This window comes from Malus domestica, chromosome 15 (assembly GCF_042453785.1).
Source record: "Malus domestica chromosome 15, GDT2T_hap1".
In the NCBI taxonomy this organism is placed as follows: domain Eukaryota; kingdom Viridiplantae; phylum Streptophyta; class Magnoliopsida; order Rosales; family Rosaceae; genus Malus; species Malus domestica.
The window spans coordinates 17991570-18009022 of record NC_091675.1 but is presented as its reverse complement, the minus strand read 5'-3'; the positions used below and the strand labels follow the sequence as shown (position 1 = coordinate 18009022).

The window sequence follows — 17453 nt, the reverse complement described above, 5'->3', positions numbered from 1 at the left end:
TTCACACTTCAAAATTTTCATTCTACATTCCTTACAAGTGTATTTTTTTTTTCTAATATAGAAAGTTTGAAGTGTAGAATGAGATTTTTGGGGTGCTAATAACAATTCCATAAATAAATACATATAATGTAGATGTCGTTCATCACTAAAATTTGATTTACAAACTTTGTGAAGTGGCCACTTAGTACTGCAATCTAGTGATTTTCTCCTTCACTTATAAGTGAGAGTCTTTAATTTCAAATCTGGTGAATGATAAATTCCACACAAATTTATTCTTCCACCCTTTAATGTAAAAACATTGTTGTCTCAAAAAAAATTTATAAGCTGAACTTTGTACCAATAAAAAAAATACTCCCATAGAAATGGTAGTAAAATGCTAAAAAATTTAGTAACACAAGGTTGGGGTCAGCAATCGTCCACAAAAGCCGGTCTATCCCCATCTTCTCCCCAACACCCAACACTCTCCCTCCCTTATCTTCCTCCACCAATTGTGAAAAAACCCACCAGAGAAACAGAGAAACTAAGGAGGACACTTCATATTTCTCTCTGTTTAATTTAGTGCAATCCAATCCAATGGCCTCCCTCTCTGTTCCCAAGCACCCAGCCTTCCCCTCTGTACTTCGCACCCTAACTCCCAAACGCTACCCATCTTCTCAAACCCTCCCAATTGTCTCCAGCTCTTCACATTCCCCGTTCTATGGCCTCAAGTTCTCCACTTCTTCCACTCTGCCAATCCCTTCATCTTCCTCTGGCAAGATGTTCATTTCTGCTAAGGTACATTTTGCTTATATATGTTGTGTTTCGTATTAATGGGTGCATGGATAAAGGCTTTTAATCATTTGAGCTACGAGTCCCTTACGACGGCTGCATTTTTTTTTATTAATTGGTTATGGTTGGTTGGTTTGTGGACAGGTGGACAAGGGTAAGGTTCCTCCAGCCTTCACATTGAAAGATCAGGATGGAAAGACAGTGAGCCTCTCCAAGTTCAAGGGAAAGCCTGTGGTTCTATATTTCTACCCTGCTGATGAGACCCCTGGCTGCACTAAACAGGTTCGAATTAACCACATTGTTTAGCATGTTCTAATTCCACTTATTTTGAAGTTTGTTTATGCTTAATATGCTTATCCTGGATTAGTTTTGGCCAATGACTTCTGCTATCTGTCTGGTAAATTTTCGATTGTTATGATATGAAATATGTATTGGAGCTGATAATGCCAGATAGATTGTGCCTTTAGTTAGTGCAGACACTGACAATTTGATACTCCTCTAGGCTTGTGCTTTCAGAGATTCTTATGAGAAGTTTAAAAAGGCCGGTGCCCAGGTTGTCGGGATTAGCGGTGATGACCCCTCATCACACAAGGTAATGTGAAAGTTGTGTGTGTTTATATCATGTAGTGTCATCACATCTCATCACACAAGGTAATGTGAAAGTTTTGTGTGTTTATATCACGTGGTGTCATCACATTAAGGCTTAGTATATGTTGCTTTCAAAAGAGTTTTTTGGTGATTATGCACAATGATTCTTCAACAGATGTAAGGATAAATTTGCTGGTTTTTCGAATTAATTGAAAATGTAAGCTACTAAGACGTGAGCCAACAATTATAATTTGTGCGTGTTAGTTTTGTATGCATAAGCATTACAAATCAATGCTCGAAGTCGATTACAATTGAAAATGTTTGTAGGCTTTTGCAAAGAAGTACAAACTTCCATTCACATTACTAAGCGATGAGGGCAACAAGGTGAGGAAAGAATGGGGAGTGCCGTCGGATCTGTTTGGGACATTGCCCGGGAGACAGACATATGTTCTGGACAAGAATGGGGTGGTTCAACTCATCTACAACAACCAATTCCAACCAGAGAAGCATATCGACGAAACTCTCAAACTACTTCAAAGCCTCTAAATTAGTTCTCATCTTTTTAGCTGCTTGTGTTTCCATCCCTATGTCCATTATATCTCTACAAAACAGGGTTAGCAAGTAGTTATTTTTGTATAATCCAATCTGGTTATAACTAATGGAAACTATGCCCTATAAGGCAAACAACTGTGATATTTGGTAGCAAGGAAACTCAAGTGAGATGTTATTTGTAAGTCAACTGTGGAAATTTTCAATTGGTATTTTATATTTACTAACGAGATTACAAAAACTGAAGATCAAATACGGATGGCAATAATCTGGTTCTAATTTGTGTATAATAGTCCGTTGAAATTTTTTTAAATGTTAATTTAAAAAAAAAAAAAATAACTCTACCTGTGTAAGTTTATCTTACATTGCCGGTCCCAAGCCCGGGTAAAGGAGGAGGGGGAGGGCGTCAGGTAGTCGACAGCCAGCACTCCTCAATTACGTCGAATCCTTATGAAAATGAATCCAAAACGAAATTGCGCTAAAGCTAGGGCGTCACCCGTAAGTGGCGCGCTGTGTGGCCCGAGCACAGTGATAAGTGAGCAAGGGTCGCTGTATCTCCATCGGCACCCGGATGCAGTGTTAAATGAGCAAGGGGGCCATAAAAACTTCTTTTCGAACGAGTCAACTCAAAGTTGTTTGGGAGCATATGCTCCTATCAACTTTACACAGGACAAACAAAAGAAGAACTTTGATCCTATGGGACGGGGGAGGGTGAAGAAGCTAGGACAGAAGGGTAGAGTTCAAGAGAGTAGAATGCGTTTAGGAACGTGGAATATAGGAACCTTAACAGGAAAATCTATGGAAGTAGTGGAAGTTATGGTGAGTAGAAGGATAAATATTATGTGCCTACAAGAAACTAAGTGGGTTAGCCCTAAGGCAAAGGATCTAGAAAACTCAGGGTTTAAACTTTGGTATTCGGGCACAAATAGAACGAGAAACGGTGTTGGCATCATCGTGGACAAGACCTTGACACAAGATGTTGTAAATGTCAAGAGGGTAGGAGATAGAATCATGGCAATTAAGATTGTAATAGGACAAGAACTCATCAATGTGATTAGTGCGTACGCACCTCAAGTAGGGTTGGATACGAGTTCGAAGGAGAAATTTTGGGAAGACCTTGGAGACTTGGTGCAAGGATTTGCCCAGACGGAGAAGTTATTTATAGGAGGAGATTTAAATGGACACTTGGGCAGGGAGACAGGCAACTATGGAGGTTTTCATGGTGGCCATGGTTTTGGGGAGAGAAACGAGGATGGGGAAGCTATCTTGGATTTTGCAATGGCATATGATCTCTTCTTAGCCAACACCTTCTTTAAGAAGAGAGAAGAACATGTGATCACCTACAAGAGTGGGTCGTCAAAAACACAAATAGATTTTCTTCTAATGAGGAAAGGGGATCGTATAACTTGTAAGGATTGCAAAGTTATACCGGGAGAGAGCTTGGCTAATCAACATCGCTTGTTGGTGATGGATGTACATATCAAAAGAGTGAGAAAAAAGAACAAGACTTGGAAGTGCCCAAAGACTAGATGGTGGAATCTAAAAGGAGAAAAACAAATCATTTTCAAAGAGAAAGTAATCACCCAGTGTGGGTGGGATAAAGAGGGGGAAGCTAGCCAAAGGTGGGATTCCATGGCTAGTTGTATCCGAAAAGTAGCAAAAGAGGTATTATGAGAGTCCAAGGGCTTTGCTCCACACCAAAAGGAATCTTGGTGGTGGAATGAGGAGGTACAAACAAAGGTGAAGGCTAAGAAGGAATGTTGTAAAGCCTTATATAAGGACATGACCGATGAAAATGGTGAAAGGTATAGAAGAGCGAAGCAAGAGGCGAAGAAAGTTGTGAGAGAAGCTAAGTTAGCAGCTTATGACGACATGTATAAGCGACTAGATACCAAAGAAGGAGAGTTGGATATCTATAAACTAGCTAGAGCAAGGGAAAAGAAGACAAGGGACTTAAACCAAGTAAGGTGCATCAAGGATGAGGATGGAAATGTTCTTGCTACAGAGAATGCGGTCAAAGACAGATGGAGATGTTATTTTCATAATCTTTTCAATGAAGGACATGAAAGGAATACTTCTTTAGGGGAGTTGAGTAACTCAGAAGAGTGTAGAAACTATTCCTTTTATCGTCGAATCAGGAAGGAAGAAGTGGTTGTAGCTTTGAAGAAGATGAAGCATAGAAAAGCAGTGGGCCTAGACGATATACCGATCGAAGTGTGGAAAGTCTTGGGAAAGACAGGTATAGCATGGCTCACTGATCTTTTCAATAGGATTTTGAAAACGAAGAAGATGCCAAATGAGTGGCGAAAGAGCATTTTGGTGCCTATCTACAAGAATAAGGGCGACATACAAAATTGCATGAACTATAGGGGTATTAAGCTAATGAGTCATACAATGAAGCTCTGGGAGAGAGTCATTGAGCATAGATTGAGGCAAGAGACACGGGTTTCGGACAACCAATTCGGGTTCATGTCAGGGCGCTCAACCATGGAGGCAATATATCTCTTACGAAGATTGATGGAAAGATATAGAGATGGGAAAAAGGATTTACACATGGTCTTTATAGATTTGGAAAAAGCGTATGATAGGGTCCCAAGAGACATTCTTTGGAGGATTTTAGAGAAGAAATGAGTACGAGTAGCATATATCCAAGCTATAAAGGATATGTATGAAGGAGCAAAGACTGCCATAAGAACTCATGAAGGACAAACCGAAAGCTTCCCCATAACTGTAGGATTACATCAAGGCTCATCATTAAGTCCTTACATTTTTGCATTGGTAATGGATGAGTTAACAGGACATATTCAAGATGATATTCCTTGGTGTATGCTTTTCGCAGACGATATAGTGTTGATAGATGAAACTCAGGAAGGGGTAAATGCGAAGCTTAACCTTTGGAGAGAAGTGTTGGAATCTAAAGGTCTTCGCCTAAACCGATTAAAGACAGAATATATGGAGTGCAAGTTCAGTGCAAATGGAGGCCAAAATGAGTTAGGGGTGAGGACCGGAGACCAGGAAATACCAAAGAGCGATCGTTTTTGCTACTTAGGATCTATCTTGCAAAAGAACGGAGAATTAAATGGAGATCTCAACCATAGAATACAAGCTGGATTGATGAAGTGGAAGAGTGCATCCGGTGTGTTGTGTGACCGCCGTATGCCACTGAAGCTCAAGGAAAAATTTTATAGGACGACAATAAGGCCGGTGATGCTGTATGGCACAGAATGTTGGGCGGTGAAGCATCAACACGTACACAAAATGGGTGTAGCGGAGATGAGGATGCTTCGTTGGATGTGTGGACACACGAGAAAGGATAAGATTAGGAATGAGGATATCCGAGGTAAATTAGGAGTAGCCGAAATTGTAGGAAAATTGAGAGAAAATGGGTTACGGTGGTTTGGACATGTGCAAAGAAGGCCTACTGACGCTCCGATTAGAAGATGCGACTACGGGACAAAGGTTCAGGGCCGAAGGGGTAGAGGAAGACCTAGGAAAACTTTGGAAGAGACTCTAAGAAAAGACTTAGCGTATTTGGATCTAACGGAGGACATGACACAGGACCGAGCATAATGGCGTTCTAAGATTCATATAGCCGACCCTACTCAGTGAATAAGGCTTTGGTATATTTAACACAGTACGTTGAAATGAAGCAAAGCTTATTTATTGATATCTCCGATAAGTTACAAATATGTACATATACATGAGTCAAAATAAACAAACAAGAGGAAGCCTTCACAAAAGTTGCTTAGGAGAAGTCTCAGCAGTCGGTAGAGCCCTAGAAAGAGAAGGCACCGGAGGGGGACTACGATTTAAACACATAATAAACCCTTCAATAGCTTGAGAATGTTGTATGGTAATCTCGCACTATGCCTTGAATGCATAACCACTACAAATCATGTTTGAGGTTGATTATGATTTTAAATGTTTGCACGCGATGAGGGTAATCGGATGTGCTGGGGACATTGCCTGGGAGACAAACGTGTTCTGGACAAAAATGGTTTGGTTCAACTCATCTAAACCAACCAGTTCCAGCCTGAGAATCATATCGAAGAAACTCTAGCTCAAACTACTTCGAAAGCTCTCATGGTTTTTAGCTACTTGTTTTTCCATCTGTGTGTTACATGTAGTGTCCTACATCACCCAGGAGAGAGGATCTTCTATGCCTTATATGTACATGCTCACCTTCCATTGCACGACGCGTTTTGGAACTCACTGGCACTGGATCCCATAAGAACTCCGAAGTTAAGTGAGTTTGGGTGAGAGCAGTCCTAGGATGGGTGACTCACTGGGAAGTTCTCGTGCCGAAACCCAAGAACAAATCTGTGAGGGCGTAGCCCAAAACGGACAATATCTTATTATGCGGACTGGGATGTGACATTACATCTCCACAAAATAGGGTTATAACTTATAACAATCAGTTATTTTTTGTATACGTGAATTAGTTGGCAACTTTGCGAGCAGCTCATAATTTTGTGGGAATTTCACAAGTAAACAATGGAGAAATTATTGTAAAACCATTTTGTGGGAAATTATGCCGAGAATAATTGAGGGAATAGTTGACTTGGCAATCAAGTTAATGAAATCTCTAGGATTCTCGTTGCCTTAAGGAAATAAGCATATTGGAGTCCTAATTACATGCAATCAATTAAGGGCCTTTATTAAGTAAATAAGAGGAATAAGAGTCATGATGGGACTCTAATTGATTAGATATGGTTTGGGTTGATATCATTTCCGATAATAGGGAGGAATTGGTTGAAACCCTATCTATATAACCTAAGAATAGTCCTTGCTTCCAAACCAACTAAAACTCACGAAAGTAGAAAACTACTTCTAATTTATTCACTTTGTTCGCAAGGATCAATGGCTTCATCTTCATAACCATGTCTTCCATATTCTATAGGTAAGTTTAATATAATTAGTCAATCTCTATTTTATATTGATTTGATTTATTCGTGATCATAATGTCTTGTTGTTGTGATTTCATAATATGTCTTACATGTGGTATCAGAGCCACACAACAAGCTTAGGGTTCGGGTTAATTAAAGGTAGTTGTTTGCCTACATAATATTGTTTTGGTTGGATGTTTTCTACTCTTTGATCCTATGAAATCAGTTAACATGCTTCCATAATTTTGTATCAATTCGCGTAATAACTAAGTTTATTATGTTTATATTTTGTGGAAGAATAAAAGCATGTATATAATCAAGGTCAGTATTGTTTTCGTACATCACAGTGAAAAGAAAATTTCGTTTCGAATTGCATTATGACATGGTTTCTTTTCGAATTGCAAGAATTTTTGTAAAATAATTACAGGTTTTGATGGTGTTTGCCCAAACCTAATCTTGGATGATATTTGGATTTATTATATAATCCTCTTATTATCGATTTAGATGCAATAATTCTATTTAATTATTATTAATTAAAAAAAAGGGTGGGATATGGCGTTGAAACAATACGGGGTCTTCTCCCTCACGTGTGAGGTTTTTAGTTCTCTCTCACAAAACTCTTCAACAACGGTTTTTTGGATATATTCTGCGTTTTTCAGTAAGAATTCTCTTTGAAAAGATATGAAATCTCACAATTTAGTCTACCTAATTTGGTTGAGTTAAAATTAAGCTTTTGGTTCCAACTAAATTGAGAATTAGATAAAGGTGTCGTTGATTCTGGGCAATCAACCTTTATTTTCTTATTTAATTTCCCCATCTCAAAATTGATTAAGTTGAGAATTTACGCTTCTGTTTATTGCGTTGCAAAATCTAGCCTTTAAAAAAAAATTAAATTTTGGTTAGTTTGCTTATATTTTGGGCTGTTCTTTGTTAGGATTCTGTCAAATTATTGAATTAACCCTTGCATATGTGAGGTTTCAGGATGAATATTGTGTTGGATTTCATGCTTTCATGCTTTAAAATTTGGATTTACTATTGTTAATTAACATGTTCTAAAAGGCATTCCCAATTTGTTTGATTTTGATGAACCGATTGGTGAAACCATTTGGCAAGGTACGTATATATAAACAAATAATTATTGTATTACGAAGGACTGCTTGCTGTCATAATTCTGATGTGTGATTAATTACATTATTATGAATTGCTTTCAGTGGGTTCGTATTGGGGTTTTCAATTTTGTAAGAAATTCAATTGTGGTGTGAATTATTTTTGCCTAAACTTTTGTCAAAATTAATCATGCTAAATTATAATCTTTTCAAACTATAATTATTATGGGGGTATGATTATAATCTTGTCACCAACAGCCAAAGTCGTGTCTCCATTAAAGTTTCTCCATTAAAGTTTCATTAAAAGGAATTAATTATATATTTTAATTCTCAAATTTGGATTAATTCAATTTTGCATTTTTCGACTCTTATCCATATAGTGCATATGCAAATGAATAAGTAAGTTTTGGTTCTTGGTTATTTCTCTATGAAATGATAGTCGCTTCTATTATTGCAATGAATATTACTTTTAGTGTTCTATATAATTGAGGTAATTCTCATAAGGAAAACTATTCATGTCAATAACCTGGGCTTAATAGACCTTTATAACTCCAAATATTATGAAATTTTGTCATCTTGTAATATCGAATGGATTGTAGACGCTGGCAATATTTCCATTTTTTTTTATAAGAAATGGATTTATGGTAAATTTTTAAGTGTGATACCTTGTTGCTGGAATTCTACAGACTTCCGCAGAATAGTCTGTTTGTGATATTATTTTGATAGACCTATGTAACTCATAAATTCATGAAATTTGAGTATGATATACATTGAGATGTTTGTTTTAAATATGGAAATTTTCACGAGCATTGGTGAGAAAATGAATTATTGGTGAATTTTTTACCTCGGGACTGTACTGCAGATTTATGCAGTTTCTGCAGCACAATCCTTTTCGATTTTATTTTTAATCCACTTGTAAAATCGAACAAATTATGGATTTTTGGGCAACAGTACATTTATTTGTCTACTTCATTTCTGAAAATTTTCATGCATATTGAAGGAAGATTGAATGTTTGGTGAATTATAGTCTCGAGTATGTACTGTAGAATGTTTTCCGTTTCTGCAGCACATCCCATTTCGAATTTTCTTTTAGTACAGTTGTTAAAACTCAAAAATTATGAAATTTTGGAATATGTTAGATCAATATGTTTACCTCATTTCTGAAATTTTTATATACATTGGATGAAAAATGAATTTTTAAGTGAATTTTAATCTTAGGTATGTACTGAACATTTTCTGTAGTTTCTGCAGCACCTCTCTTTTTTGAATTAATTTTTGGCTCGCTTATATTTTTTTTTTGAAATAGTAGCCATATATGTCTGGTGTATACCTAAAAATTTTCATTACAATATAAAGAGAATTGAGTTTTTAGTGAATTTGCAAACTAAAGTAGTACTGCTGAATTTTGGTACTTCAAAACTAGTTTTGTTATGTGATATTGTTTCACTGATTTGTGCACAGCTATTGGTACCAATTATTATATAAGTTTATGGTTCCAATATGTCCTTATTTTATGCAAATTATCAATACTAATGACTTTTATTAGAAAACACTGATTAAATTTTGATTTAAAGATTTATTGGTTTGTTTTTCTTAAACCAATGTTTTGTTTGGTCATCAATTCTAATTATGATGATAATTGTCTTTTGGGAGAAAATTGGAAAGTGACATCAGTTTACTAATTGATCATTTTGGTCCCTATCGAATAACTGAATAACCATGTTTCCTCTTTCGAGAACTCTATTGTTCAATGTCAATAAAGACATATTTTTGTGTCTGATTGAATCTTTTGAGAATCATTGAATATTCAACAAAACGGTTATTTAATACTATTCTAAAGGATTATTTTAAAAAATCAGAATTCTAATTTATATGGTGAATATTTTTGTCCCAAAGGGAATTTCAAGAAATCATTTACCAACTATAAATTAATATTATAGCAACATAAAGTACTTCTAACATATTTTCATCTGGCCAAAGTTGTTGAAGCTATATGTATTTTGTGTATTTTATGTTTTGGCTAGCTATGCTGATATTTTCTTTGCATGATTAGTTTATGCCCAAAGGTGTAACAATCATGCAATTTGTAGTTGGTTCGATCCTCCACAACTCAACTACTTCCATGATGAATCTCTCGAGAATGAGTAGGTAAATTTGCCAATCTTTTGCCTTAATTTTCTCTGAGTTCTAAATTGGATTAAAATTATTGTTGGAAAATTGATGTTATTGAGATATCTAAGTGTTTATTTTAATTGACCTTGTTTTAGAATTAAAACATAAATTTTGAGTTTGGATTCTCTTATTAGGTTTTATTTTAATTTATGACCTAATCTTTAATACATATGTGAGTCTCCTCTTATACACTAAAATAAAATAAAAATTTGTAGTCATTGCATAAGTTTTTATTTATGGAACTTTTTAATTCTAACCTACTTTAAAAAAAAATTATGTATTTGATCTTTATTGATTCAACTAGCCTATATTTTGGTATATGAAAACCACTTTCTCTAGTGTTTAATCTTGCAATTTTGAGTGTTTGCCCAAGTGGGAGAAATAATGTATTATGGGCTTCACACTCATCAATGTTGCATGCTTTTAATGGTCATAGTTTTGGTAGATAAAACGTACATTATCATGCTTGTTTATATTTTATTTGTTATATATGCAACTAATATTGCAGGAATTTCAATAAGGGTTAATGAGTATATTCTGCTCAAAAGTGTTTTGCTTATTAATTCTTGTTTGTTGTTCAAGAAATTGGATTTGTGATTTATAAGTTATTGATGGATAATTAATCTACTCAAAAGTATTTTCTTATCCAGTTCAACTATAAATCAATGTATAGTTGAACTGGATAAGATTGTAAATACTTCATTTGCTCAAAAGTGTTGAAGCTATATACGTTTGCCCTTGTATTTTATGTTTTAGCTATGCAAACCTAATATAATTAGTTTATGTCTAAACATGATTATGTAATAATATGTTTTTGATGCAATAAGAAAACATTTAGTTAAAGTTTTCTATTTCTATCAAAGAGTCACTTCCCTACAGATATTTAGAATAAAGATGTTGAGCTCACAAATTTTATGTTCTAGATCCCATGACTAATGTTTTGCTAATGGGAGTATTTGACAGGTATATGTTTTATTTTGTAGACATTTACAAAGTTTTGTTTTACTCTTTTAATTAGTGGGAGTAAAAATAATTTATCTATATAATTTTATCTCTATTCATCAGTGGGAGTAAGCGATTACCTTTTGTGTTAAAAATTTGAAGTGTTAGTGGCTGATATGTTAAGAGTAAATTTTAATAAGAGGTCTTGATTTTGTAAATAGTATGTTGTATTTTACTTGTTCTCTTATCGTATTCTAAATTGACAGAAAAGTTGGATGTTGTTACCAACCTTGTTGAGTTCTTTTGTGAACTACTTTTGTACTGAAATATATTTTCATGTTTTTAGTTCGACTATTGTGAGCTAATGTTTTGACTATTAGCTCTTGATATCATGACTTTGTTAGTAACATAGTGCTTTGAGTTAAGTGTGCATGTAATCATGGAGTGCAAGGAACTGTCCAATGTGTGCCTTGGCCCTTGTTTTCTTTGGTTCTGCACTTTGTCTCAAAGTGACAAGTTACTTGAAATGTATGATTGCATACTTTAGTGGACTCAAGTGATCACCATATATATTTATCTCGTTGAGGTATTCTCATTGACATTCAAGTGGGAGAATGTAAAACCATTTTGTGAATGGCAATGAATTATGCCTAGAATAATTGAGGGAATAGTTGACTTGTCAATCAAGTTAATGAAATCTCTAGGACTCTTGGTGCCTTAAGAAAATAAGCATATTGGAGTCCTAATTACATGCAATCAATTAAGGGCCTTTATTAAGTAAACACGAGGAATAAGAGTCATGATGGGACTCTAATTGATTAGATATAGTTTGGGTTGATATCCTTTCCGATAATAGGGAGGAATTGGTTGAAACCCTAGCTATATAACCTAAGAATAGTCCATGCTTCCATACCAACTGAAACTCACGAAAACTACAAGCCTATTTCGAAGTAGAATTCATTGAGAGGTACTGGAAGTAGAAAACTAGTTCTACTTTATTCACTTTGTTTGCAAGGATCAATGACTTCATCTTCATAACCATATCTTCCGTATTCTACAGATAAGTTTAATATAATTAGTCAATCTCTATTTTATATTGATTTGATTTATTCGTGATCTCAATGTCTTGTTGTTGTGATTTCAGAATATGTCTTACAATTGATTATACATGGCCCAATAATTCATTACTTTTTTCAGTAAGGAGCTAGGGTTTCTTTATTCTTAGTACTTATGTAACTCTCGATTATAAACTTAATAGGTTATCGCGAACTGGAGGTTCAATGTTTCTTCAGATAGTCTTGACTTCCATATGGGCTAAATGCTTCTGCCAACCAAGTATTCTTCCTCCAAGATGTCCATCCCATCTCCTCGCAAATTTCGTCGCTGTGGTTGATGCTAAAAGTAGAAATGCAATGCCTCCTGTAGAACCTGGTTGTTTTCTTTGAGATTTCCACTTCCTTACTTGTTTGCTCAAGCATTTTCTGCACACTTGGAAGCTTAAATTTATTATCCAGCAGCCTGGCCAGCCATATGCTGCGCAATTCAGAAGAGTGAAGATTTGAAACACTCTCGAGATAACCCACGAAAGCCATGTTTGGGATCAAAGGATGAATTGTTCCCCTGCAGAAGAAACATGCATTCAAAAATTTTACCCTCCAATTTTAACATTTTTAAGACTAATAAATTTTTAAAATCCCAATCCGAAAACTATGTTTACCTGTATAAGGGTATGATACCAGAAGGATACTCCAACAAGCTGCGAAAAGGGTCCGGTAAGATGAATTTGAGTTTTTTCTTACCATCATAACCAGTTGCAAGGACCACAACATCAGCTTTTATCTTAGTGTTGTCATCAAATTCAATTCCATCAGCAGAAAACCACCATTTTGATGTTGATCTTTTGAACACAATTTTTCCCTTATCCGCCTCGGAGAAGAAATTTTCCGGCATGATAGCCATCTGGCAGGATGCATAGTCCTCCTCAAATGAATGATCTGGCTTTAGTCCATACTTCTCCAAAGGCATCTTCCACAGCAAATATGATTCAATAAATTTTGAAACTGCATGCCTCTGTAAATAACAACCAAACCTTTAAGCATTCATCTCTTATATATTAAGGAAATGATTCCCGCACATTTTTTCTTCTTCTTCTACACACCCTTTTAAGTCTTGTCTCGTGATTCTCATTGGATTTACTCAATCCAAAGGCCGGAAGTGTGTATGGGGAGAAGAAAGTGTGCATAAGTCACTTCTCATGTATTAGTTTAATAATTTCTTTTCTTGATATGAACTGATTAATTATTATTTTTAACTTACCATTGGAGACATAATTAGAGAGCAAAGGAGGGTTCTGAGGAAGGTTTGGTTAGGTCTTTGATGGAGAAACTGTGAAGACCTTGTAGAGTAGAACAAGAAAAACGGCAAGCCCCAAATCCAGTAATGGGGAACAGTCCAATGTAAAGTCCTTACTACCATCGTGCATGGTTTGCCTTCTGGTCCTGCAATACATCCATAAAAGGAATAACATAAGTAATTCAGGTCAATATAATCAAGACTCATAAAAGGTAAGAAATCGAGGTCTTAATTCCATAAACAATTGGTAACGGAGAAAGTGACAACGCCTTTTAAGTCTTTGCAAGATTCTTTTACTTTGTTAATGGAACTTTTTCACATATTCACATGGTCCCTTCATGTATCGTGAAATTTTAAACCTCTTAAACGTAGATAATATAATTGAGTGACCTGAAGAATGCATGATTGTTGATTAGCAAATAATTGATTAATAATTAACATTTATGAAGTCAAATCTTATGGTGTGTAGGTAATTCATGTGATTTAGAATCGTTGAAAAAACTCCTTCTAAGTCTTTGCAAGGTTCTTTTTTTCTTTTTTTTTGTATGAAACTATTTTTATTACATATTCACACGGCCTCTTCATGTATTGCGAAATTTCAAATCTCTTATACACGGATAATTTGTGAGTGACGTGAAGAATGCATGGCCGTTGATGATTAGTAAATAATTGATTAATAATTAATATTTATGAATCTAAGGGTTTGTACGTAATTAACATTTAATAAACATTTATAGTGTCAAATCTAATGGTTTGTACGTAATTCAATTCATGTGATTTGTTGAAAAACATGTGCAGTCAAAGAAGTCAAAAAGCATTAGTCAAAAAAAAAAAGAAGTCAAAACGCATCATATATATATTGGTCAGCTCTTTTGATTCCATGACCATGCAATTCATATTTTTCAATTCTTGAATTTCTTTCTGCTGTGTGTAACCAGGCAAATTACAACCCCGTAACGTGGAAATGTAGACCTATTTTTACCCTAAGATTTCACCATATATGTAAGAAATTTGAGGACCAAACTTTTACCTTGGTTTGCCTCCGCACACTCGACAGCTAAATCAATAGCTGATTTTTTGTAGCCAACTACAACGACTTTCTTATCCTTTAGTAATTGAGAAGCAGCGTCCTTGTCCAGTTTGCAGTAATCAAGAGCATGAAGAGCTTGGCCTTGAAATACTTCAGGGCCTTTGTTGTGTGGAAACTCTGGAATTTTGGGTGTATCACCATATTTCCCTATGCAAACCACAATGAACTCGAAGGCGTACCACTGAATTAATTCAAACAAAAAAAATTAAAAATCAGAACTTAATTTTAACATATCCAAGATAATAACTCGTATGGATCGATCATTTGAATTGCAGGAAATAGGTATCATCTCACTGCATCTTACTTGCTGGTACACTATCTAATACAGTGGTATGGTCCACCTCTATCGGATAGTGTTCGTAATTGTGGTAATTTGCATGTTCAAATAATTTTATTGATTAACATTAATTTGATTACAAATCATTAAAAGTAATATTTGTAACATATTTGCATCTATATATTCCTATAAGACTCTGGTAATTAATCCGAGAGTTCCATTTCCACAAACATATTGTAAGAAGTGATGTGCGAACCCTAGGCATGCATGAAATTGTCCTAAAATACCATTCGGATATGAAGCAATTGACTAACCTGAATGGTCTCTGAATCATTAGTCTGGACAGCAACTTCCCAAACAGGCTGACCGCCAGCTGGCGAGAGACTCCGATACTCCACAGGTTTGACACCAAATTCAATGTTTTCTCGGTCACCAATGAACCGGACCTCGACCACCTTGGAATTGAACCTGACAAACTTAAGCACATCAAAGTGCTCAGCATAAGAGTTCAAGTAGGCCAATATCTCAAGGTGAGAAGGATATTCAGTGTTGTCCCTGTCAGGCCAAGGGAAGTCAGAGAACTCATAGTCACATCGATGGGACTGAAGTTTTGTGGAACTGTAAGAACAATGCCTCCAAACCCCTCCAATGGAGTCAGAGGCCTCGAGAATAATAGGGTTGTAATGGGCTAGTTGTTTAGCTGCTGCTATGCCACTTACACCGGCACCAATGATGCCAAGTTTTGAGACTATTGGAGCCATAAATTTTTTTAGCGACAGCTAATAAAGGGTTAGGAGAGCCGATTGGAAAAAGAGATGGTTTTAGAATGAGGGTGGTATATTTGTATACTATCGATTTGCTTGGTTGCTAAAACAATGTGAGAGCAGATCGTATTTATAGTGGAGGTCCAGGGCTGCATGAGAGGGTCGTCATATATGATGGAAGCACGTGAAATTGAATTTCAAGTCTAAAAGGCTTTGCTAGGGTCAAATTTCGATCGTGGTTCACAGTCATTTCTCTAGCTAGTACATGTTACGCGAAATTGGTAAGTCATGGACGGGAACCTTCCTCTTCATGGTTCGTTTACATTTGTTGATCAAATTATGTAGTTCTGTTGAATACCTTTGAGCATTCAAACACTTATAATATCCTAATTATTTCATGCAAATTGACATTAAAAAATAGTGATTGTATGAAGTTGTGTGAGATGGAACATCGTCACGTGATATTATAGTCACACGTAAATTGTAACACATGTATTATTTTTTAATTAATTACAAACTTTACAAGTGAGACAGATCAAACTTATCACCCATGTCATAACACAGAAAGATACATGATGTGATAAGTGTTTCAGGTACACAAAAAATTCTTGGCGTGATGATGCGATTGTTTTCAATGTATAATAAGAATCATTTATCTATATATATACATAGGGAGAAGGAAAAATGGTGAAGCTTTCATAATACCCAAATTGCCATTCTCCAGTTACAATTTTTTTTTAAAAAAAAATCTAAAATAACTAAAACTCAAACAATAAAAAAAATTCAATTGTCACACGCGTAGGCGTGTGGCAAAGTTGAAGGCAAAAATGTGAAACTTTCAAAATGTCTAAAAGCCCCCTTTTTAATTTTTAAAGAATGTAATTTAATTAAAAAGGGAAAAAACTGTAAAAAAAATACAAAATAAAACTATCTCACGTACAAGAGGGAGTATATTACTGATATAACTATTTTTATTTGTTTAAATACATGTAAATTCAGTTTTTTAAATCTATACATAAAATATAAAAAATATAAAATAAAGTAAATTGCCAAACATGTAGGCGTGTGGGGAGGCTAGTCTCAACTAAATCTTACGTATATTATTGAAAACACTAAGAAGATCACCTTATTTTTATATATGTTGATCATGTTTACAACTAAATTTTAGGAGACATATGTGATGATACAGAGCTTGAATAAAATCTTTAATTGACATGCATGTCGTATATATAAAAAGTACGATTTTAGTCATATTTATACATATGTTCATGCATGTATTATTTATAACCTACATTAAATCCCTTTGATTAAGTAGTACTTGCAGGATAAAATTAATCCCTAGAGTACATCTCAAACAATTTAAGTACTAATGATCCACCAAACAATTTGATGCAACATAATCCACGAAACAATTTGAGGTAATGATCCATGCCAAACAATTTAATAATGATGTCCGTGTAACTTTTGAGTAAGATCCACCAAACAATTGAATGCAGCTTAATTTGGATATTTGTGTTATGGAGTAGGCATCCATGCATATACGGGCACATAAATTAAACAAACAGATAGAATTTTATATGCATGGAGCTAAACTAGCTAGATAATCTCAAGATCATACACTTGCTTTCACTAGTTAGTTTAGGTATATGTTAATAAAAGTCTAATTGTATTAGATTAACTATTTTAAACTTGTTATTTTAAGAGAGAATTCCAGCCGTGGGGTATGGGTTGATAAGTAAATTTTAGGTTCAATGCATATAGAATATTATCTTAATTGTAAAAAGAAGAATGTAAATTATCTATACTTTTTACTTAGTGAAAATGTAAAAGTCGTTGATTGATGGTTTGGATAGTTTCACATGTTATACTATTTTATGTGTTATGATATGAGTGGATGACAAAGTTGATATGTCACATTTCTAAAGTATAGTAGTACAAAAAATTTAAAGTGTTATAAAC

The 17453-nt window shown here is 35.0% G+C and overlaps 2 protein-coding genes across 2 annotated transcripts; one reads left to right on the top strand and one right to left on the bottom strand.

Annotated features, from left to right (window-relative positions):
• Positions 1 to 357: 357 nt before the first annotated feature.
• Positions 358 to 2090, top strand: LOC103400903 (peroxiredoxin Q, chloroplastic). The gene is made up of 4 exons (XM_008339592.3): positions 358 to 774; positions 913 to 1050; positions 1271 to 1360; positions 1684 to 2090. Exons 1-4 carry the CDS (start codon positions 574 to 576, stop codon positions 1900 to 1902), a joined length of 648 nt encoding a protein of 215 aa, XP_008337814.1. The 5' UTR covers positions 358 to 573; the 3' UTR covers positions 1903 to 2090.
• Positions 2091 to 11988: 9898 nt separating this feature from the next.
• On the bottom strand, positions 11989 to 15598 carry LOC103400961 (probable flavin-containing monooxygenase 1). The gene is made up of 5 exons (XM_008339660.4): positions 15045 to 15598; positions 14394 to 14634; positions 13328 to 13509; positions 12729 to 13081; positions 11989 to 12631 (listed from the first exon to the last, which is right to left on the bottom strand). The coding sequence occupies exons 1-5, from the start codon at positions 15489 to 15491 to the stop codon at positions 12289 to 12291; spliced, it is 1566 nt and encodes a 521-aa protein (XP_008337882.1). The 5' UTR covers positions 15492 to 15598; the 3' UTR covers positions 11989 to 12288.
• Positions 15599 to 17453: the final 1855 nt, after the last annotated feature.

Bases quoted from the DNA above. Each gene is read 5' to 3' on its own strand.
- LOC103400903 (XM_008339592.3), top strand. From the start codon at position 574: ATGGCCTCCCTCTCTGTTCCCAAGCACCCAGCCTTCCCCTCTGTACTT. The intron at 775-912 runs GTACATTTTGCT...GTTTGTGGACAG, and splicing joins AGATGTTCATTTCTGCTAAG to GTGGACAAGGGTAAGGTTCC. The intron at 1,361-1,683 runs GTAATGTGAAAG...AAATGTTTGTAG, and splicing joins ATGACCCCTCATCACACAAG to GCTTTTGCAAAGAAGTACAA.
- LOC103400961 (XM_008339660.4), bottom strand. From the start codon at position 15,491: ATGGCTCCAATAGTCTCAAAACTTGGCATCATTGGTGCCGGTGTAAGT. The intron at 14,635-15,044 runs GTTAGTCAATTG...GAATTAATTCAG, and splicing joins ATGATTCAGAGACCATTCAG to TGGTACGCCTTCGAGTTCAT. The intron at 13,510-14,393 runs GTAAAAGTTTGG...GATGTATTGCAG, and splicing joins GTGTGCGGAGGCAAACCAAG to GACCAGAAGGCAAACCATGC.